Source organism: Suricata suricatta, chromosome 8, assembly GCF_006229205.1.
Source record: "Suricata suricatta isolate VVHF042 chromosome 8, meerkat_22Aug2017_6uvM2_HiC, whole genome shotgun sequence".
NCBI classification, from domain to species: Eukaryota; Metazoa; Chordata; class Mammalia; order Carnivora; family Herpestidae; genus Suricata; species Suricata suricatta.
In genome coordinates this window covers 51,407,590-51,428,053 of record NC_043707.1, presented here as the reverse complement: position 1 = coordinate 51,428,053, position 20,464 = coordinate 51,407,590, and the positions used below count along the sequence as shown (strand labels likewise).

Sequence of the window (20,464 nt, the reverse complement as noted above, 5' to 3'; positions counted from 1 at the left end):
GGTAATTAGGTGAATTGTTTGGGCCACAACTTCTTGTCACATGGAAATCAGGAAACTGTCAAGTTGTCTGAGAGACAGAGACCTGACCTTGCTTCCTTCTCACCACCAATTAGCCTTGAGTTGGACCCTAGCTTTATGGCTGGGGCCCCTGGGTGCTCTCCCACTGCTCCCCGCTCCTGGGGGCTCTTCCCGGCCCTCCGTTGTAGGGGTTTGCATTGAAGAATGTGCAGGACTGTCCCCAGAGCCACGAGATCCAACAGTGGCAAAATATGGTGCTCCCCTTGGGGGCTCAGGGAAGCAGGCCCTGGGGTGGGGGGGGGTCTGTCACCTCTGCTGCCTGCTTTCCCGAAGATGGTAGGCTCACCACACCGCCCCCCTGGGAGTTTGGCTTGGAAAAGAAGTGATTCCCTGGAGTTCGTCCTCGGACTATCGGGTACAACCCTCCCAAACAACAGAGACGCTGACCCCAAGGCCGGTGCTCAGGGGGCTGGCTGGACGCAGAGTTCCAGAAGGCACCACCTCCGATGCTCAGAGTGGAGGGGCTGGGCCCAGCCCCAGTCACTGGGAGAGCGGCCTCCCCTCACCCCTGAGGTGATGGCAGAGTGCCAAGCTTCAAAGTTGTGGAGCCGTCAGCCCTCCAGCGGGGGATATTTTTACCTGTCTGCCTCCTGGTCGCACAATTTTTTTTTCTTTTTAAGGAGATTCACAGTTCACTCTCTCGGCGCTGCTTTTCTCACACGTGCTTCTGAGCTGTAGGCTGCATCTGTTGCTAAGTGACAGGTCTGGCCCCAAGGGCTTTCTCGACTCTTGAGCCCCCCACTGCCACCACATTCATTGTGCTATGAGTAATTGAGGCGGCCCTCTCTGCACCTCAGACCTCCATCATCTGACACGCTTCTCGCAAGCAGTTTTACAGCCTTACCTCAGCTCCTACAGGGGCAAAATTCCAGTATGGCTTGGCTGGCTGTCACAGCATCCCCACCACAGCCCGGCGGAGCACAGGCCAAGAACCTGGGGCAGGTCATGCCTTGCTCACACCCATGGGCAGGAGGGCCTCCCCCGGATATACACGGAGCTGGGAGGGGCCTCAGAGGTCATGGAAACCAACCCATTTTACACACTAGGAAACCGAGGCCTAGAGAGATCAAGGCAATGGTGCCAGCTTGCACCATTGGTTGGTGGTTGGTGGTGACAAGCACCTAGCTGGCCTCCTGATGCCTGGATCACTGCTCGTTCTGAGGCCTGTAAAGTCAGGGGTAGAGAGGAATCCGCCCCTCCGGGGTCCTTCTCTGACCCTGGTGCTCGTCTCAGGCAATGCGGTGGGGTTGTTGACTGTGTACACCCTGGGTTCCCATGCCCTGGTCTGCAAGCTCACCTTTCACCAGCCCAGGGGCTTCTAGGGAACTGGGGGCTGTGGGAAAGGAGAGTCGTTTCAAGCCACCCGCTTCCCTGGACTGACTGTGAATCCAGGGAGATGACAAGGAGAGGTGACGTTGGTGAGCGCATGCTGGGCTCCTGCACCGTTCTGAGACCCGTCCGACCTGCTCTCTCCATGACATTGCGAGGCGGGCACTGCCGTCCTTCTTCGAGGAAGTGGAGCTCGGGGGCCTTGAGAAAACCTCGAGGCCAGGCAATGGGCCAGCATTGAGCTGGGATTCGAACCCCCGCCCTCTGGCTTCTGAGCAGTGTGGCTGGGAGACTGAGTAAACAATGCTTGTACATGGTTTCAAACTATTACACATATGAGCCACAGTGTGACTAATAATATTGCTAGACTTTACTATGAGGCCACGGTTTTTATTAGTAATAATGTTGCTGATCTTTAGACCTAACACTTGGCTTTTACCTGCTTCCCTTTGGCACCAGGTAAGGTGGGGGGCTGGGCCTTGTAGGGTGCTGCCCTCACAGCCTCAGGGTGGTGCCAACTCTGGCTAACAAAAACGGACATTTCTGAGTTGGTGGTGCTGGAAAATGCTTCTCTCCACCCCCACCCCACTTCTGCCACAAACTCACTCTTGCTTTTGGCATTTATGTGACTAAATATAAATAGGGGGCTTACATATTTTTAAATAAAAAATAAAAACAGCAAACAATGCAAGACTTTCCAGGAGCAGGGTCCTTCCTGGGGCCAGACCCTGTGCTGGGCCCTTTGGATGTGTCTGCTCACTGAGTCCCCAGGGCAGCCCTCTCTTCGAAGGGACAGCTGTCATTATGAGAGGACTTTTCACCCCTGAGAGGCCTGACGCCTGCATAATTAAAGCAAAGTGGCTGCCCACCTCTGTCAGGCTGTGGTGGTGGAGGGCAGGGACTTTGACCACAGGCCAGCAGTTGAGCGTTCCCGTGTATTCATGCATTCATTCACTCATGTGACATCCATTTTTTGAGTGCCACTGCTCACATATGCCCTCCTCAGGGATGTCTTCCTGGACCATAAAATAGCAGCCCTTCAGTTTGCAACGCTGCCCCCCCCACTATGTTATTTCTCTTTATACCTTGTATCACCGCTGGCCATTGTGTGTTTGTTTCTTTCCTTAGTATCTGTCCCTTCCACGGGGAAACAAACCCCACAAAGGGAAACACTTTGCTTGTTTTGTTTGCTGCTCTGTCCCCGAAACCTAGAACAGAGTGTGGTACAGAGAAGGGACCTGGCAAATGGACATCAAGTGAGTGAGGGAATGAATGAATGAAATGGGAGACCTCAAACACAGGTCTGTCTGATTGCAAAGCCCCGGCCCTCACCCCCATTGTCTTCATCCCGTTTCCCACTCCCCTGCTGAGTTTGACCCAGTGGCTCTGGGCAATTGGCTTCCTTTCTGGGCCTCAGTGTCCTCACACATAAAATGAGAATATTGCTAGGGCCCCTCGAGCTTTAATATTCTAAGTGTCAGACATTCTTGTCACCTGAGCGTGCTCCCGTGCACAGAAGGTTCCAGTCACGATTGCAGCCCAGCCCTGTGCCTCCACTTGGAAATTTGCACTTTCCATCCTGCAAACCTGAAGGCACAGGAGGCCTCCGGGCCCCCATCCTGTGATGCAGGATGCTCACACGTATCTTGGGAAGAAGGAAGACACTCCCATTTTACCTGTGGTCTCCCTGACACTGCCGTGGCTTTACCAGAAGGTGCTAGTTTTGTCCTTGAATCCTCCTAGTCTAAGTGATGCTCTTCCTTCCTGCAGCCCTTTCTGCTGTTGGTGATGAGAGCTGCCAGTCTCCGGGCTATTTATGGGAAAGCTTGCTCCCTAGTTGGTCAGCATCAGGATAAATTCTGCAGACTTGCGGGAATCCCCTTTGGTTTTCTCCAGTGATGGGATGAGGAGCAGTATAATCATACTTAATGCACTGCAGACTGTTCCCATCAAATCCCACTGCAGGTGGGTCCCTGGAGACAGGCTCTGAGCTGGCACCTGGGAACCGCAGCCTCCAGATGGACCCCAACCCTTCTCCCCAGCTCTGGTTTTTTTTTTTTTAATGTTTATTTTTGAGAGAGAGACAGCAAGTCGAGAGAGAGAGAGGGAGAGAGAAAGAGAGAGAAAGAGGGACAGAAGATCTGAAGCAGGCTCTGTGTTGACAGCAGAGAGCCCCATGTGGGGCTCAGACTCACAAACCAGGAGATCATGACCTGAGCCGAAATCCGGAGTCAGATGCATAACCTACGGAGCCACCCAGATGCCCCCGGCCACCTGCCTCCAGTTCTAGTTTTTAATTAAAAACTCTTGTTTCAGGGGCACCTGGGTGGCTCCGTAGGTTAAGCATCCCCGACTCTGGATTTCAGGTCAGGTCACAATCTCACGGTTTGTGAGTTTAGGCCCCACATCAAGCTCCATGCTGGCAGTGTGGAGCCTGCTTGGGATTCTTCCTTTCTCTGGCCCTCTCCAGTGCTCGCTCTCTCTCTCTCTCTCTCTCTCTCTCTCTGGCCCTCTCCAGTGCTCGTTCTCTCTCTCTCTCTCTCTCTCTCTCTCTCTCTCTCTCTTTCTCTTTCAAAGTAAATAAGTAAACTTTAAAAAGAAACTCTTGTTTAAGCTTTATGGGAGATGGGGTAGCCAGACAAACAGCCATCGCATATGCCGTAGGCTTTTTCCATTTGAGTGCCCTGGGCACCAGGATCTGCTGACCAGGGAAAGGGAAAGGGAAAGGGTTCATCCCCTCAGCCCAGGCGAGAACAAAGCCCTCCCCATTGCATAACTCCTAGGGCCACCATTCCCTTATGTGGTGTGGGCAGGAGATGCAGGGCTGAAAGGTCCCCAGACACACACTCTCTCCAGGATGCAGTGGAATGCTTGGCTGACCCAATGTGATGTGGAGTCCCAACAGAGAGCTGGGTTTCTTACAGGGAATTCTGAGCTCTTTTTGGCAGGCAGGTTCTGTCTCAGTCTCTCCAAAGCCCAAGATCTTGGCGGTTCCTAAAGGGGAAGGGGTGGTCATTACAGACTCAAGGCTTCCCTTGGATGAGGAAAGAAGGGAGATGTCACCTGCTGCTGTGGTCCAAGGCCTGGCCCAGGGAGGACTGACTAACCACACAGACCAGCATGGACAGTCCCCATCTGCCAGGAGGCCTGGCTTCACTATACCTGTGACAGGCTCCAGTTGGCCAGGGCCCCTTGAAGTTTGGGTCTTTCCTGGAGGCGGCCAGGGGGTCTGGGTCAAGCTTCTGGTGCACAGTGCCATTGCCTGTCACTGTTCCAATGGCGCAGACGAGGCGGACAGACTTCCAGAGGCTCCCTTCCTCAGTAAAGTGATTGCCGAGCTGGGTAATTTACATCCCTAGAAAGATGCAGGGCAACTGCAGGCCAGGCTGTGTGTGTGTTTAATTTTAAATCCTCCAACCTCCCCTTAACGAGGAGGTGCTTTGAAACACAGCAGCGTGTTGATATCCTTCAAAGGGCTCATTTCCTTGGTGCTTTATTTCTTTAAAGGAAAGCAGGAGAGATGGATGAGGGATGGCAGAAGCAGGGGAGGGTTTGCCTCCCCCGCCCGCATCGTGCAGACATTATCTGCTGTAAAACTGTCACTGGAGGATGGAGGACTGGCTCTTGGCTGCAGTGGCCCTCAGATAATGTCAGTGCTGAGCAATGACCCAGCATTTGTTGGCATTAGCAAACACCTCTAGGGCTGTGGTGCCAGAATCCTTAGCAAAACCTGGTCAGCGCTCCTGCCTGGGCAATGAAGGGCTGGACATGGGACTGGTGTTCAGGGTCCCTGTGCTGAGAGCTCTAACGTTTTGGGTTTTTTGTTTTCTTTATGTTTTATTGTTTTATTTTGTTTTTTCTTTTTTTGCTTTGCAAGCATTAATATCCCTTTAAATCACCTAAGGGTTCTGTAAAAATACAGAGAATGGTTTGGTAGGTCTGGGGGTGGGCCTGGCAGTCTGCATTTCTTTTCTTTTTTTTATGTTTTAATTTATTCATTAAAATTTTTTTAAATGTTTATTTAAATTTTGAGAGACAGAGAGACAAAGCATGAGCAGGGGAGGGGCAGAGAGAGAGTCACACACAGAATCCAAACAGGCTCCAGGCTCCAAACTATCAGCACAGAGCCCGACGCGGGGCTCGAACTCACAAACTGCGAGATCATGACCTGAGCCAAAGTTGGTCCCTCAACCGACTGAGCCACCCAGGTGCCCCTAATTTATTCATTTTTGAGAGAGAGAGAGAGAGACAAAGACAGAGAGAGAGACAGAGAGAGAGCTTGAGCAGGGGAGAGGCAGAGAAAGAGGGAGAGGGAGAGAGAATCCTAAGCGGGTTCCACACTGTCAGCACAGAGTCCAACATGGGGCTGGACATCACAATCTGGACTGAAACCAAGAGTCAGAGCTGCCCAGGTGCCCTCTGCATTTCTAACAAGCTGGCCAGGAACTGTATTTTGGATAGAAAGACCCTAGAGAAGGCAGACACCGGTTTCCCTGGGGTCTGCCAGATGGATTGGCTGCATAGAGCTCAGGAGGGCAGGGACATGGCCACAGATCTGCACCACCTGGGGGGAGAGGGCTGTGGGGGCCTCCGAAGGGTCTTAAACACTTCAGGATATACAGTTATGGGAGGGGACAGTGCCATCACAGAAGGCTCTTTATTTGAGTTTGGTGTCTGCTTTGGCCTCATCTACGCCACTAGGTTTACCTTTTGGTGATGCTCAAGCAGGGCCTGTGGGGAAATTGAGTCTGCAGACTTTGAGCGCGTTGGTGGGTACTCTCTGATGGGGAGGAAGGCAAGGTCCCTGTCCCAGGCCACTCACTGCCCAACCTCCCATCGTATGCCCCGGTGTGATGGCCGATCTGGGTCCGCTTGTGCTCCCCACCTCTCTGGTGTGGTCAGCTGCTCCTCTCCTGCTCACCCGGTCTCCCAGGTCCCTGGATGAGAAGGAGCTGACGACAGCCGAGTCCCACCTTCTCTGAGTGCTGGGGAGCAGGGCTGCGTGGCCCGGGCGGCACCGATGCCGAAGAACAGCAAGGTGACCCAGCGCGAGCACAGCAGTGAGCATGTCACAGAGTCGGTGGCCGACCTGCTGGCCCTCGAGGAGCCGGTGGACTACAAGCAGAGCGTCCTGAACGTGGCAGGTGAGGCAGGCGGCAAGCAGAAGGCAGCAGCGGAGGAGGAGCTGGACGCAGAGGACCGGCCGGCCTGGAACAGCAAGCTGCAGTACATCCTGGCCCAGATTGGGTTCTCCGTGGGCCTGGGCAACATCTGGAGGTTCCCCTACCTGTGTCAGAAAAACGGAGGCGGTAAGAGGCAGCCCTGCCCACCCCAGGGGGGGGCCTTGCAGATGGGTTGGGCTGAGGGCTGAAAAGGAACGCCCCTTTGCTGATGCAGAATTGGAGCTCTTGTAGGGTGGAGCTCAGGCTCCCAGAGGAAGGCTCCCCAGAAATAGCTAATGCTTAATAGCTACCAAGAGGCTGTCAGGCACGATGGAAATAAGAAAGTGGGCTCTGGCCCGGGGCTGCATGGGCACAAAGTCCAGGGCAGTCGGTTGGCATTGTGGCCCTGTGCAAGCTGCTTGATCTCTCTGTGCCTCTCTGTTCTTCATCTGTAAAATGGGAATAATAGTAGATCCTGCCTCACAGCAGAGTTGGGAGGATTAAACGAGTTTTTCGTGTAGAATGCGTGACACTGTTATCCGACGCATAGTAAAGAGTAGCTGCTGGCCATGAGAATGAAAGGCTTCGCAGGTGCCGATCACTGCTTAACACTTACTGGATATTAGGCTGAAATGCATGAAACTGCTGACATTTGATGGCCTTCAGCCATTGAACCCCCTCCACCCTGGGAGAGGAAGTAGTTATTATCCTCATGGTAGAGACTGCAAAACTGAGACACAGAGAGGTTGGATACCTTGCTCAAGGTCACACAGCTAGTGATAAAGTAAGGATTTGAACCAGGACAGCTTGGCCACCAGAGTCTGAGCATACCTGCCACCTCCCAGATAGGAGAGGGCCTCGCACCGCACACCCCCCCCCCCGAGTTTTCATCCACCTAGAGGATCTTGCCCCTGGAATCAAATCCCTTCTACTATCCACTTCTTGCCACCCGGCGGTGGGGTGTCGGGGGAGGGGGGTAGCAGCCCCCCAGGCCCTGTCCTCCAGCCCCTCTGAGGCAGGCTGGAATGTTTCAAAGGTAATTTGTTTTGAAACCAAGGGAAAACTAACAGAAAATAAACACAGAAAAACCTAACAGGCTGAAAACAAGGACATTTACAAGCTCAGACATCTGGTCCTGGGAAAGGGACTTGAGCCAGCCGAGAGAGCCCTTGTGCCTCTTAGTCCCTGTGGCCTGGGACTGCCACACTCCACCTGATGGCGATGGCGGGGGGGGGGGGGGGGGGGGGGGGGAGCACAGCTCTGCAAGCATTCTAACCTGACTCCTTTTCTCTCTGCTCCATGGGACTCTGGCCACGTAGCCTCTCCCAGAGATGCAGCTCCATTCACAGACACTCCCTCCTCTCTAGAACACTCTCTCGTCCAGAGGCCAAGTCTGGCTGGAGACTTCTCCTTGCCAATTTCTGTTGAAGGGTGGGGCGTGAGAATGCGCACTCGAGCCGGGGTACCTGAGGCCAGAGCTTTTATCTTGCTGCTATAGCACCATTTCTTCACCAAATGCTCTCCATGCTTTGAAAGGTCTCCCCGCCACCCTTCCCACCTCCAATATATCAATAAATAGCTGCTGATTGGAGCTTTTAGTCTACACAGCATGGCCAGACTCAGGTCACTGAGCTAAGACCAGCCCAAAGGAAAGATACAAATATCAACTTGTGGTATTCTTTTTTTTTTTAATTTTTTTTAATGTTTTATTTATTTTTGATACAGAGAGAGACAGAGCATGAGAGGGGGAGGGGCAGAGAGAGAAGGAGACATAGAACCAGAAACAGGCTCCAGGCTCTGAGCTAGCTGTCAGCCCAGAGTCTAATGCGGGGCTCGAACCCACGAATGTGAGATCTGACCTGAGCCGAAGTCGGGGGCTTAACCGACTGAGCCACCCAGGCGCCCCGTTGTGTGGTATTCTTATTGCTGAGAGATGCGGAGAAGAGGCGTCCACAGTGACTTCAGAAAACATATCGCATCTGGGGACGCCAGCTGGGAATCTCTAACCTCCTCTTTTGTGGCTTGGATGATCAGCTCTGCCTGGGCGCCTCCCCTCCACACGCAGGCCCAGGGCAGTGGGCTTGCCAAAGCTGGCCAGTTCCTGGGGCCGCCAGCCAATCGCCACGGCACCAGACACCTCAATCAACCCTTGCAAGAAGAGCGTTGTTAACTCTCAGGATTTTGAGCTCCCCGTGACTCGTTCCTGTCTTCATTCTTCCGTCCTCTCTGATTCCTAGAGTCCCTTTCTAGCTCTTCCTTTAATTCTCCAGTATTCTGCGGGTTTTATAGTAAGTCTTTGCTTGAATCTGCGTGGGAGTTTGGGGACTCTGCCTAGCTCTACTAGATGCTGTTTCTTTATTCTGTGTCCTCGTAGTTTGCCTTTTTTTTTTTCCTGTTTATTTCTATGAAAAAGAGGCAAATGTTCATCAGGTGCTTACTAGGGGTGAGTAAGTCACTTAATTCTTGCAACAGCCCTGTGGCACAGGGATAGAGTTGAAACATGTGAAATGGCCATTGTTATAAGACAAACATGGTCAGAGCTGAGCAGTTTCATGTGGTTCTACCTAATGTTATTTTCCTGTTTTAGGTAGATGACTAAACAGTGGCGTCGAGGGATCCAGCAATTGGTCCAGAGTCCCACAGCTAGTATGAGGTGTGGGGAGCCAAGATTCAAGCCCAGGGGGATTGGCCCCAGGGTCCAGATCTCAGCCCTACATAGTATGCATCTCAATAGGCTGAGTCCAAGGTGGTCTTTGAAATCCCAGAAATAACCTCAGGGTTTGCCAGAAGCAAGACCTACAGTATAGACCAAGGCAGAGACAACAGAGATCCCGGAGGCCTCAGAGATCTCACAACCCACATTCTGTGAAACTTCCTTACACCCTGAACAGCGCTCCTGGCTGTTCAGACTGAGGACCTGAAATTCCTGAAAGTCACCAAAACATCAAAGGAGATCAACCCAGTTGTGTCTCCAGGTTGTATTTTCTAAGGTGGTCGAGGGAGCATTTCCAAATGAACTCGGCAAAGGTTGATAAGTGCCTCTGCCTGACCCGTAATTCTCCCCCAGCCCCCAGCCCCCGAGCGCTGTGTGTGGCTAGGTCGTGGCATGATGAGGAGAATTGCAGCCAAGTGCCCTGGGCCTGATGGAGGTGACCGGCCGGGTGGCGAGTGACCGCTGTCTGCTGGAGGGCCGCTCTTTGGTCGGCACAGGTCTTCCCTGGTTCTTTGGGGGAGAGGAGAGAAGCCCTCACAGGAGATGTCAGCCTTCTCTTCGGAACCCTGAAACCCATCTTTCTGTACGTCTTCCCCTGCCCAAGGATATGTGGGTGAAATACACTAGTGAGGCTGTGTCCCTTTGCTTTTCTGCATGTCACTTCTCTCCTCTTTCATTTCCCAGAACCCCAGACCGGGAGACAGAACCAGCGGTCCTTCGAGCCCACCCTTCAAGCACCAGGGTCGGGGGCCACTGTTTAGTGACATGCAAAATTTATGTGTGCGTGTGAGTGTGTGCATGTGTGTATTTAATGAAGTAGATGCTGTTGTGTGGTGTGGTGGTTACCGCCCCTGGGGGATTCCTGATGAGTTCCGTGGGACCCTGACCCTCCCTCAGCATGCATGTGCTCCGTTGACTCGGTGAGACTTGTCTGTGTGTGTGTGTGTGTGTATGTGTGTGTGTGTATACACATTGGCTGACATTGCTCGTGTGAACCTGAGGGTCTTGCCTTCCAGATTGTGAGCTCTCCTGGGATAGTTTCTGTGCCTTCTTTCACTTAACTACCCCCTCACTGCGCATGCCTAGCACAGGGCAGGCCTGCAATCCACAGCTGACCATCACTGCTGGTCTTGTGCCCAGGAGATGCCTGATTCCCTGGGTTCATTGGCAGCACAGACACATGTGGGATGTCATGTTATGGGACCCAGAGCAGTGTGGCTGGGGGTCTTTGGAGGCTTCCAGCTGGTCTGGGAGTGCTGAGTGGCCACCATGCCACTGGTGGGCTGTCCAACAGCATCGCTAATAGGACTAGGTTGCTGACACATCTCTCAACAGAGCTCACTCGTCTGTGTCCAGACATGATTTTAATTCTCCTGCTAAATGCCCTGTCACTTGGAATTGAGATCGTGTCTGCAGTGGGCCAGGGACAGTGAGTTTAATTTATCATCCAGAATCTTTATCAAGATCCATTGTATCTATCCATCATGATCCTCTCTGCTATGCTTTTCTGAACTGGTAATTTCTCTCTCGTTCTCCCCAATTAGCTATAGATTAATGGTGATGCTGGTCGGACCCTCTCTCCCTGGAGCTTCCCGTCTGCTATGTCAGCATCTGCTTCAGATGCGGGGAGGGCAGGGCCTGGGGTGGAGGAGAATGAGCAGGATCCACTTCCCTGTGGGTGGGAGGGGGTATGAACAGGTATGCACAGAGTACGTCAGGACGTGAGACTGTGCCTATTTGTGATTTGACGTGTGGATTCCTGAGAGTATGGCATCTGCCTGTCTGTCTGTCCATCTCTGAATCTAACCTTGTGAGCAAGAGGCATGGACATGCGTCTTGATTCTCCCATAGCGTTTCAGGGCAGAGCAGTCACGGAGAAGGAGGATCCAGGTGGCCAGTGTATGGCAGGTCACATGTAGGAGCCAAACCATTCCTGGAGGAGCACAGGACTGCTGGCCCTTTGGGGGTGATCAGAGACGTGGGCAAGTCTGTAGGACATGGCTGTCCCCTCTTACTCTGGTGCTGTGCTCCGAACACCCTATGACATTCCTCTCTCCTCCCCAGGTGCCTACCTGGTCCCCTACCTTGTGCTGCTGGTCATCATCGGGATCCCGCTCTTCTTCTTGGAGCTGGCTGTGGGCCAGAGGATCCGGCGCGGCAGCATTGGTGTGTGGCACTACGTGTGCCCCCGCCTGGGGGGCATCGGCTTCTCCAGCTGCATAGTGAGTGGAGGTGGACCCCGGGGAACTAGCCAGCAGGCAGAGAGGACACTCCGGGTTACAGGGCTTGTAGGCCAGAGTCTGGGGCCGGGTCAAGGGCAGGAAGGGAGACCCTTGGCATGAGGATTGGTGTCAGCTGGTGTCTTGGGGCCGCATATTTCCTAAATCGAAAGTTGGCTCCACTGCCTAAAGTAGGATATGATATTGGGAATTGTTGCCAAGGAGGAAAGGCTGGGACATAGTCACAGGGGATTCCTGGGGCACCTCAGCCGAAGTTCTCCGTGGACACGGGTACCAGTGCCAGATACCTGTGCTTACCAGCCCGTCAGCTCCCATGATGGAGGCCTTTCCTCTTTCCTTGCCTGAGGAGTATTTTAGCTGGGCCAGCGTGTGGCCCAGGAAAAGGCGGTCCTGCAGCACGGGGGCTCCTTGCCACTTTGCTGTGCACATGAATAGAGCTGGAGACGGGCTCAGACAAGAGCCTGTGGACAGCACAGGAGGCTTTGGAAGAGCAGGAGGTGGGTAGACCCCACAGGCCCGGATGGGGAACTCCTTAAGACTCGTTTACGGGGTTGGAAGTGAGGCTCTTCTTAGCCCTCCAGGTAAGGAAACTGAGCTTTCCTTATGGCCAAAACCCACAAGTGCCCATGTTTACACCTGCCTCTGGAAGGGACTGAGGATTCTGTTGACCCTGGCAGCATGGCCGGTCCAAACCCATCATAGGCAGAGACAGGAGGAGGGTCTGTGTGGCTCCCACAGACATGGCAGTGTCACCTCTGCTCAGGGTGACACGGCCAAATACAGCATACTCTGCTGGGGCAGGCCATGTGTACACACATGAGTGTGAATGGGTCTCCCCTTGGCCTGAAAGCACCCAAGTAGAAGTGGGGACCTCTCTCCCTCTATATTGCCGTTAAGATGTGCCTAGGAGGTCTGCTCCTGGATGCCAGCGACCGGTGAAATTGATGAGGCAAAGGGCCCTTAGAGGCTTAGAGGCGTGCACGCTGATCAGCATTTCAGAGCAGCACCAGCACCGGGGCGTGGCGGGGGGGGGGGGGTGTCTCAGCACCCAGAGCGGAACCAGCACATCCCTGTGTGTAAGAGCATTGCTTTGTGAGAAACCTCAGCAGACCCTGTTTCAAATGTAATTCTACCAAGGGTGGCGATCATGTTTCCAAGACGTGAAAAGTGACATCTTTCCGGAGGCGGGCTGCTGATAGTACCAAAGAGTGGGGGCCTGAGAGGAGAGAGAGACGTAGGAAATCAAGAGGAAGCATCCGCCAAACCTCAGGGAACACTGCAGTCTGGGACCATTGTCTTTAGAGGCAAAAGCCATGCAGGCCCCCACATCCGGGAGGGCAGCTCTGGAATTGTAATCCTGAGTCATCAGGAAATGATGGGGAAGTGCTTTAAGCATTTTAGAAGAATTTCAAACTGGAGAGGATTAACATTTTAAGAGTGCATTGCTTAAAGAAGAGATCTTTAATATCTGAAACATTCCTCTGTGGATTCCCTGAATACCAGATGAAGGGAGGATTAGGAGGAGGCCCTCAGTGCCTCCTCCTTCCTCCCCTTCCCCCACCTCCTCCTTCTCCCCTTCTTCCTGCAAGACTGTGAGCAGTGTTGTGTGCAGTCAGCCAGAGCCTGGGCCTAGGATGGGGAGAGGGGATGGGGTGGAGTTGCCTGTAGCTTTCATGACCCCTCCCCGCCCATGGACCGCTGTCCCCAGGTCTGCCTCTTTGTTGGGCTGTATTATAATGTGATCATCGGCTGGAGCATTTTCTACTTCTTCAAGTCCTTCCAGTACCCACTGCCCTGGAGTGAATGTCCTGTCACCAGGAACGGGACTGTGGCAGGCAAGTATGGGACCCCCTGACTAGGACCACCTGGGTTCCCCAGCCAGCCTGTCCTAGGAAGGGGTCGAAGGAGCCAAAGAGGCTTATGCACAAATTTGGGACTTCGTTGACTTGCTTTGTCACCTTGACTAAGACACCTACCTTATCCACGTTTCCTGTTCTGATGGTCCTTGCCAGCCTGTCCCATGGAGTTCCTGTGGGAATTGAATTAAATGAGTGTAGGGAAAGCTCTGGAAATTGTGACTTGTGTTTAGTTGTTACCATCCTGTGTGACTCTAACACTATCCTGTCTGGAAACAGCCTTCATTTGCATGCCAGTCCTATAAAAAGCTAGATGATGTAACCCACTCCACAGAGGGGTAAACTGAGGTCCGGAAGCAACTTTCCTGTGGTTGCACTACTGATTTAACCAAAGATCTTGGATGAGAATCCAGATGTCTGGCTTCTAGTTCAGGACCTTTCCTAGGGAACTTGAGGCCAGTTTTGCCTCACTCTTGCTGTCCTCTACCGATGGAGGCAAGGGGAGGTGGGGGGTGGCGTCTGTGAGAATGCAACCAGATCAGTGTGTCCCACAGCCTCCCGGGCCCCATCTGGAGCCCCATCTGGAGTCCTCAGGGTCTGCCAGATCCTGGCTAGCCTAGAACGAGCACAGTCCCTCCCTGCTACCCACACTCAACTGGCCCCTCGCCCACTGCTGCCTTGAGTGGGGGTTGGGCAGGGGAGGGGCCCCAGAGCCCCAGCTGAGGTGCTGCAGCTTCTTTGGCTCTTCCAGTGGTAGAGGCAGAGTGTGAAAAGAGCTCAGCCACCACCTACTTCTGGTACCGAGAGGCCTTGGACATCTCCAACTCCATCTCAGAGAGCGGCGGCCTCAACTGGAAGATGACCTTGTGCCTCCTGGTGGCCTGGAGCATAGTGGGCATGGCTGTCGTCAAGGGCATCCAGTCCTCTGGGAAGGTGAGTCAGGAAGTGACTCAGACCCACACAGGGGGCGGTCAAAGAGCGTGGAAGGCAGGGGGCTGAGGACTCTGAGTTATGCAGGGTCTGTTGGGTGGGCTTGGCCTCTGAGTTACTTAGGATGATGGCACAGGGTCCCCCCTCCCCCCTGTGGAGGCGACGGGAGTGTCGCTCCTGCATTAATGCCCACCAGGAAGGGGTAGGAGTGGGCTTCTGGAAAGTCATTGCTTTGAACCGCAGCCACCTCTGCTCAGATAACTCAGGCCTGCTCTGCAGACTTTAACAGGAAAGAAAGCTGGGAGACCTGCCCTAGGGACATTCATCTGCATCCTAGACCTTTAGGTTCCCAAGCAAAAGCCCTAGAAGATTCTGCCTCTAAGTACTCTTTGGTAAGACTCAGCAGCTGGCCCCGTGTAAGCGAAAGGGCTCTTTGAGCAGGTGGGTGCTGTGGGTGCTGGCACCTTGGGGCCTTGGGGGCAGCTCTCTTCTGCTCTGTGTGCAGTCCAGCCAGCCCCACACACCTTCTCCTGGGAACTCAGACCCCTTTCAAGCAAAGGCCCTTTTTTCTTTGGCATGTATAGCATTCATCGACTGTCAGGGCTACAAAGGACATTAGGGATCCCGTGGCCTAATCCACTCATTCTACAGATGAGTAAACTGAGGCCCAGAGCTGAGAAAGCACCTCACCAGAGATCATGCAGCCAGTGGCTCCCAGAGCTGGAACTGGAGCCTTGGCCATCTGTCTGAGACTCCAGCTTTTATAACGGACTTAATGAGTAAGGAAACCGAGCCTTGGAAAGGTAGAGTGTTCTCAGCCGCCACCTCCTCCCTCTCTAAGGGCCACAATAGTAGCTGATACTTCATGGCACTTATCAGGCACTGGCTCATGTCTGGATGCTTTTGGTCCACAATAACCTTGTGAATTAGGATGCATTATACCCATTTTATAGATGAGGAAATGGAGACACACAGAGGTTAAATGAATAGTTCAAGGTCACATGGTTGGTAAAGGTAGTGCCAGGATCAGAACTCAGGTGGTCTGGCTCCGGACACACATGCTCTCCTGCCTTCAACACTATCCTGCCCAAACAGCCCTCTTGATTTGTTTCAGTGCCGCAAACATTCCTTTGTGTGAGGCTCTCTGCTGGGCACATCTAGAATGCGTAAAAAATGCACATGCTAGAAAACAGCACACGATATATGGTCCCAAGAGGCAGGACTTTTGCTGATGTTTTCACTTGGGAGCCTTGTCTGTAACCTCCTGGATGGCTTCCGTCAAAGGAGTTCCAAGGATAGGGAAGATCCTTGGGGGTCCCCTGGAGTCAAGGATAGAAAAGCAGGCATGAGACATGAAGACATGAGGAGGGGAGAAGAGAGGGTTTTTTCCCCCTCCTCCCTTGGGGGCGAAAGGCTGCAGACCCAACCCTGCAGCTCTTGAAAGGAGGAAACTGGCCCCCAGGCACAGCCACTCCGACTCCAGCTTGTCTGAGCTCCTGCCTTGGCTCCAGGCCAGATGTGGTAGGGGGGGAGGTGGGTTGGCCCTGTGCCCAGAGGTCCCAGGGCTTTACTTTCTTCTGCCATCAGAGGAGGCTCATGTGCCCCCACTGTGAGCAGGGGGTGGGGTGCCAGCTGCAGGAGGCATTCTGCCCCACTGCGGGTCCCTGTCTTCTCTGCAGGTGATGTATTTCAGCTCCCTCTTCCCCTACGTGGTGCTGGCCTGCTTCCTGGTCCGGGGGCTGCTGCTGCGAGGGGCCGTCGATGGCATCCTACACATGTTCACCCCCAAGGTAAGGGTCTGGGGGACACTGACCTCTCCACCGAGCCCTGCCTGTCATGCAGTTTAGCGCTCACTGAGACCTGTTATGTGTCAGACATAGTCACAGGCCCTGGAGGTGGGTCCCAGGGCAGGGGCCATGGGCCTTGCCCTCCAGGTCCCAATGAGGGACATCACATCAATTTGGGTGAAATCAGGAGAAGCTTCAGGGAGGGGATGTCCTGGAAGAAGGTCGATTTCAATGTAGGACATTGCAATCCGAGGAACCACATGAGCAAGTGCGGAGAAGCACTGGGCATGCTTGAGGCCGAGGTGGGACCTCAGGTTTGGCTGGGCAGGGGGGCAGGGAGCAGTGGCGGGCTCCGTCAGTGCAGCTGTGACAACAGGAGCCAAGAAAAGACGCCTAAGAAAAGACATCCCCCGGCCGGGAATCACAGCTTGTACCCAAATCAAGGGAATGGTGTTACTATTTAATTCAAGATAATAGACCACGTGGGTAGTGATTTTGCCCTTACCAAATCCATCCACATCTTCTCTCATTTAATACCCCCAGTAGCCCAGTGAGGGACCACTGTGCACATTTCACTGGACTCTAGCCTCCTGAATACGCACACACAGGTTTCTTAATGGTGGTCTCTGCCCACCATGTGGCCTCGCCTCTCTGTTCCCCTTCAGACCACCGGCCACAGCTGGCAGAGCCAGTGCCCTGAGGAATAAGGGGATTTCAGATGCAGATCAGGATGCCCTTCAAGGTGCCCAAGCAATGTACATTAGTAACGCCAGCTGGCAAGGCTGGGGAGACCCACTGCCAAATGCCAGCTGGTCAGTGAGCACCCAGCTCTCCGGTGAGATCCAGTCTGAGGACATGGGTCAGAACCCCACTGTCAGCCCCTAACAGTGCCATGGCACACCTGTGTCCACACGGAAAGTTCATACGGATGACGTTGGATGAAGAATCCAGACTTGGTGGGGGTTGAAACTCCCATCCCCTCCCAGCTCTGCTCTGCAGCTGGGAGCAGCCCCTGATGTTTGGAGGGTGGCCATGGGCAGGACACACACCATTCCACATTCATCAGAGAGGGACTAAATTGGCCCCCAGCATTCTTGGCTGTAACATCTGAGGTTTCTATGTGCACAACCACAGAGGTCCCCTTTCGGAAGAGCCTAGCAAACCTCCCGAGGCAGGAGGGGGCCTCCCAGCCACGTGGCTGGCATAAGGTTGTTGTACACATGTGATGTCTGACAGAGAAGAAAATAATGTGAACTGGTTTCTCTGGGGGGTGTGGGTGGGGGTGCGGAATGGCCATGAGAAGAAAGCCAACAGTCTTTAGGAATTATTTCAACTGTGTTTCTACAATGATGATCGGTCTAACATTTTCACTTGAGTCTTTTACTTATATGTTACTGGACCTTTTGAGGAAACTGTATACCCTGGAGGTGTTCATAACTGGAAAGATTCACACAGGTCTCCGGATGGGCCCCTTGGTGGCATCCATGTTGAGAGAGCCTAGTATGGAACAGATCCATGAGATTGCCTTCTGGTCCCAACACACACGCTACCACTCCTCATTGATTCAGATGCTCTTTAAAACATCTTTTTGTAAACTTTATTTTTATTCATTTTTAGAGAAAGAGAGCAAGCAGAGGAGGGTCAGAGAGAGAGGGAGACAGAATCCCAGGCAGGCTCTGGGCTGATGGGCGGCTTGAACCCACGAACCGTGAGATCATGACTTGAGCCAGGATCAAGAATCATCTTTTTAATTGTGAAATATTTCAGGCATGTAATCACACGTATATAATAATATAATAAACATTCTTAAGAAATCAAAATTACAGAGGCCATAGAAAGTGCCTGCCTCACCTGATCCCATTTCTTTCCTTCCCTAGATAACCACTATCCTGAACTCAGGGTTTGTCCTCCTAATGCATTTTTTAAAACTCATAATACATATTCATATGTGCATAAACAACGTATAGCATTTGTGTGCACTTTTAAACTTTACATAAGTGGAATCTATTATATGCAACTTCCTGTGACTTGCATAGGTTTTATTTTTGTTGTATACTATTATTTGAGATATATTTATAGTCCTGTTTGTAACTCTAGTGAGTCCATCTTCCCTGGTGGATAGTTTTCCACTGTCACATGAAACTTTATTAGTTATTCTCTAGTCGATGGTCACTTATGTTGTTTCCAGCTTTCACTATTGCTTGTAATGCTACAGTAAACATTATCACACAGGCCTTTCCATGCACAGATTTTTTCTAGGGCATCTGTGTTCAGGAGTAGAATTGCCATCCCAACGGATGTGCATACCTTTGGTTTTACTAGATGGTGGCCAAATTGCTCTCCAAAGTGCTACCAACAGGACGCCTGGGTAGCTCAGTCGGTTGAGCGTCTGACTTTTGCTCAGGTCATGAGCTCATGGGTCATGGGTTCAAGCGCCATATTGGGCTCTGCTGACAGCTCAGAGCCTGGAGCCTGCTTCAGATTCTGTGTCTGCCCCCACCGCCACCCCCGGCCCTTCCGAGCTTGTGCTCTGTCTCTCTCTGCCTATCAAAAATGCATAAACATTAAAAAGAACAACAACAAGTGGTGGCGATGGTTAACACTCCCACTGGTGTAGAGGAGAGTCCCTGTTGCTCCACGTTTGTTAGACTTCAGTTCCTGCCAATCAGATGGATGCAAGACGTTTGAGTGTAATTTGAACAACAGAGACATTCCTTTCCAAAACCTTTTCCTGGATGTTCAAGAAATGGTGTGATGTCATGTTAGCATTTATAGGGGCCAGAGCCTCCACAAAGTGAAGTTTAAAGTAACCTGGAGAAGCCAGGTCACCAGAACCCAGCAGGTGTGGCCCTTGGCCCATCTAGCTCGTGTGACTTTCAGCCTGGAGAGAACCTGCAGGCTCATATTGCAATCTTGCTCACTGAGCAGTTCTTTGGGGCAGCTCCTGCCCTTGACCTTGGATGGATGTGTTGAATGGGGAAAGGGAGACCTAAGGGCCTCAAAGGCCGAACTCTTCCATCAAGGATCCCCTTCACAACCTGTGCTGCAAGTAAGGCCAGGAAGGGTGGCTGGGTGAGGGTGGACAGATGTTTGACTGTCCATACGTGGAAGATGACTGTTACAGAGCTGTGGCTGTTCTAGTACAGGAAGGGTGAGATGAGGAGCCTGGAACCATTGCAAGTCCTTTACCTAGAGCAGTGCTATGGAATGCTGGGGTCATTGCACATAGCTTCCCAGGCTGTGCAGTGATCCATTTAGACTGACCACAATGTGAATGACACCTCCTGGGGTCATGCCGTTTGGTAGCCATGGCCGAGTCCAAGATGATTTTCAGCCAGGCATCTCAGAATCAACTTTAAAAAAGCATAGGCTCTCCGTGGATATGCTTAAAGTCCTCTTATAAAGTCTTCCAGGACCAAAAAGGATCCAAGCCATAGGATCTGGACTTTCAGTCCATGCCCTCAAGCAGTCACTGAATGTGTGGCAAATGCAATGTGGCCAGGATACCATGATGACCCTCTAGCAGTTTTGACTGGACAGTAATTCGTGTTGATGGCTAGTTAACTTCTTGCATTTCTTGAGCAACATTCTCTCCTAATTATTTTCTTTCCATTCAGTGAAAAACCGAAGTCCACATAGCATGCCACACAATTCACCATGTGATGTGCTCAACACACAGATTATGGTAGACTTTCTTACCACCAAAACTTTTGGAAAATGTTTCTCAAAATTATAACTGTTCATGTCCTTTGGCCCAGCAATTCCATTTCCAGTTTTTTATCCTACAGATATATTCCCTCTCAAGCAAAATGATCTGTGCATAATATTGGTCATTACAGTATATGTTATAGTGGTGAAAGATGGAAAACCATCCACATGACTATCATTCATATTTATCCCTTCATTGAGTAAAGGTTCGCTGAATGCCTGTTAGGTTCTGGACTCTGTTGTGGGTCCTGAGATCCAGCAGCGAACCAAGCAGACAAACTTCCTAGCTGTCGTGAGAATAATAAGACAATAGAAGATTAAGGAGTTACTGTGTGGTGTTGCCAAGGAAAAAAATGAGGCAGAGAAAGGAAGACCAGGGACACTGGGGAAGGGGCTGCTTCAGACAGTGTTGGAGGAATGCCTCCCTGAGGAAGTGGTCTTTGAGTGAAGAGGGGAAGCAGACTGTGTGGACATCTGGAAGTAGAACATTCCATTCCGGAGAGAACAATAAATGAAAAGACTTGAGATTGGATGCATTTGGCATCTAATTCAAGGAGGCTAATGAGTCTGGAGTGGGAGAGGAGAAAGGTAGGACATGTGGTCAATGAGCCAGTGGGGAGCCCAATCATGAGTGTCTTATGAGCCAGGTAGGCCTTTGGTG

At 52.3% G+C, this 20,464-nt stretch overlaps 1 protein-coding gene across 4 annotated transcripts in view; it reads left to right on the top strand.

The window, feature by feature from the left end:
- The window catches only part of SLC6A17 (solute carrier family 6 member 17), a 49,304-nt gene that overhangs the window by 11,286 nt on the left and 17,554 nt on the right, over positions 1–20,464 (top strand). For 3 of the 4 annotated variants that reach the window (XM_029948834.1, XM_029948837.1, XM_029948835.1), the window contains 5 exons: positions 6,341–6,716; positions 11,347–11,504; positions 13,231–13,357; positions 14,130–14,311; positions 15,988–16,098. In XM_029948834.1, the coding sequence (XP_029804694.1) occupies positions 6,428–6,716; positions 11,347–11,504; positions 13,231–13,357; positions 14,130–14,311; positions 15,988–16,098 (867 nt within the window). In that variant the 5' untranslated portion in view covers positions 6,341–6,427. Of the gene's footprint in view, positions 1–6,340; positions 6,717–11,346; positions 11,505–13,230; positions 13,358–14,129; positions 14,312–15,987; positions 16,099–20,464 lie in introns of those variants that run through there. The other variant, XM_029948838.1, reaches the window with a different exon arrangement.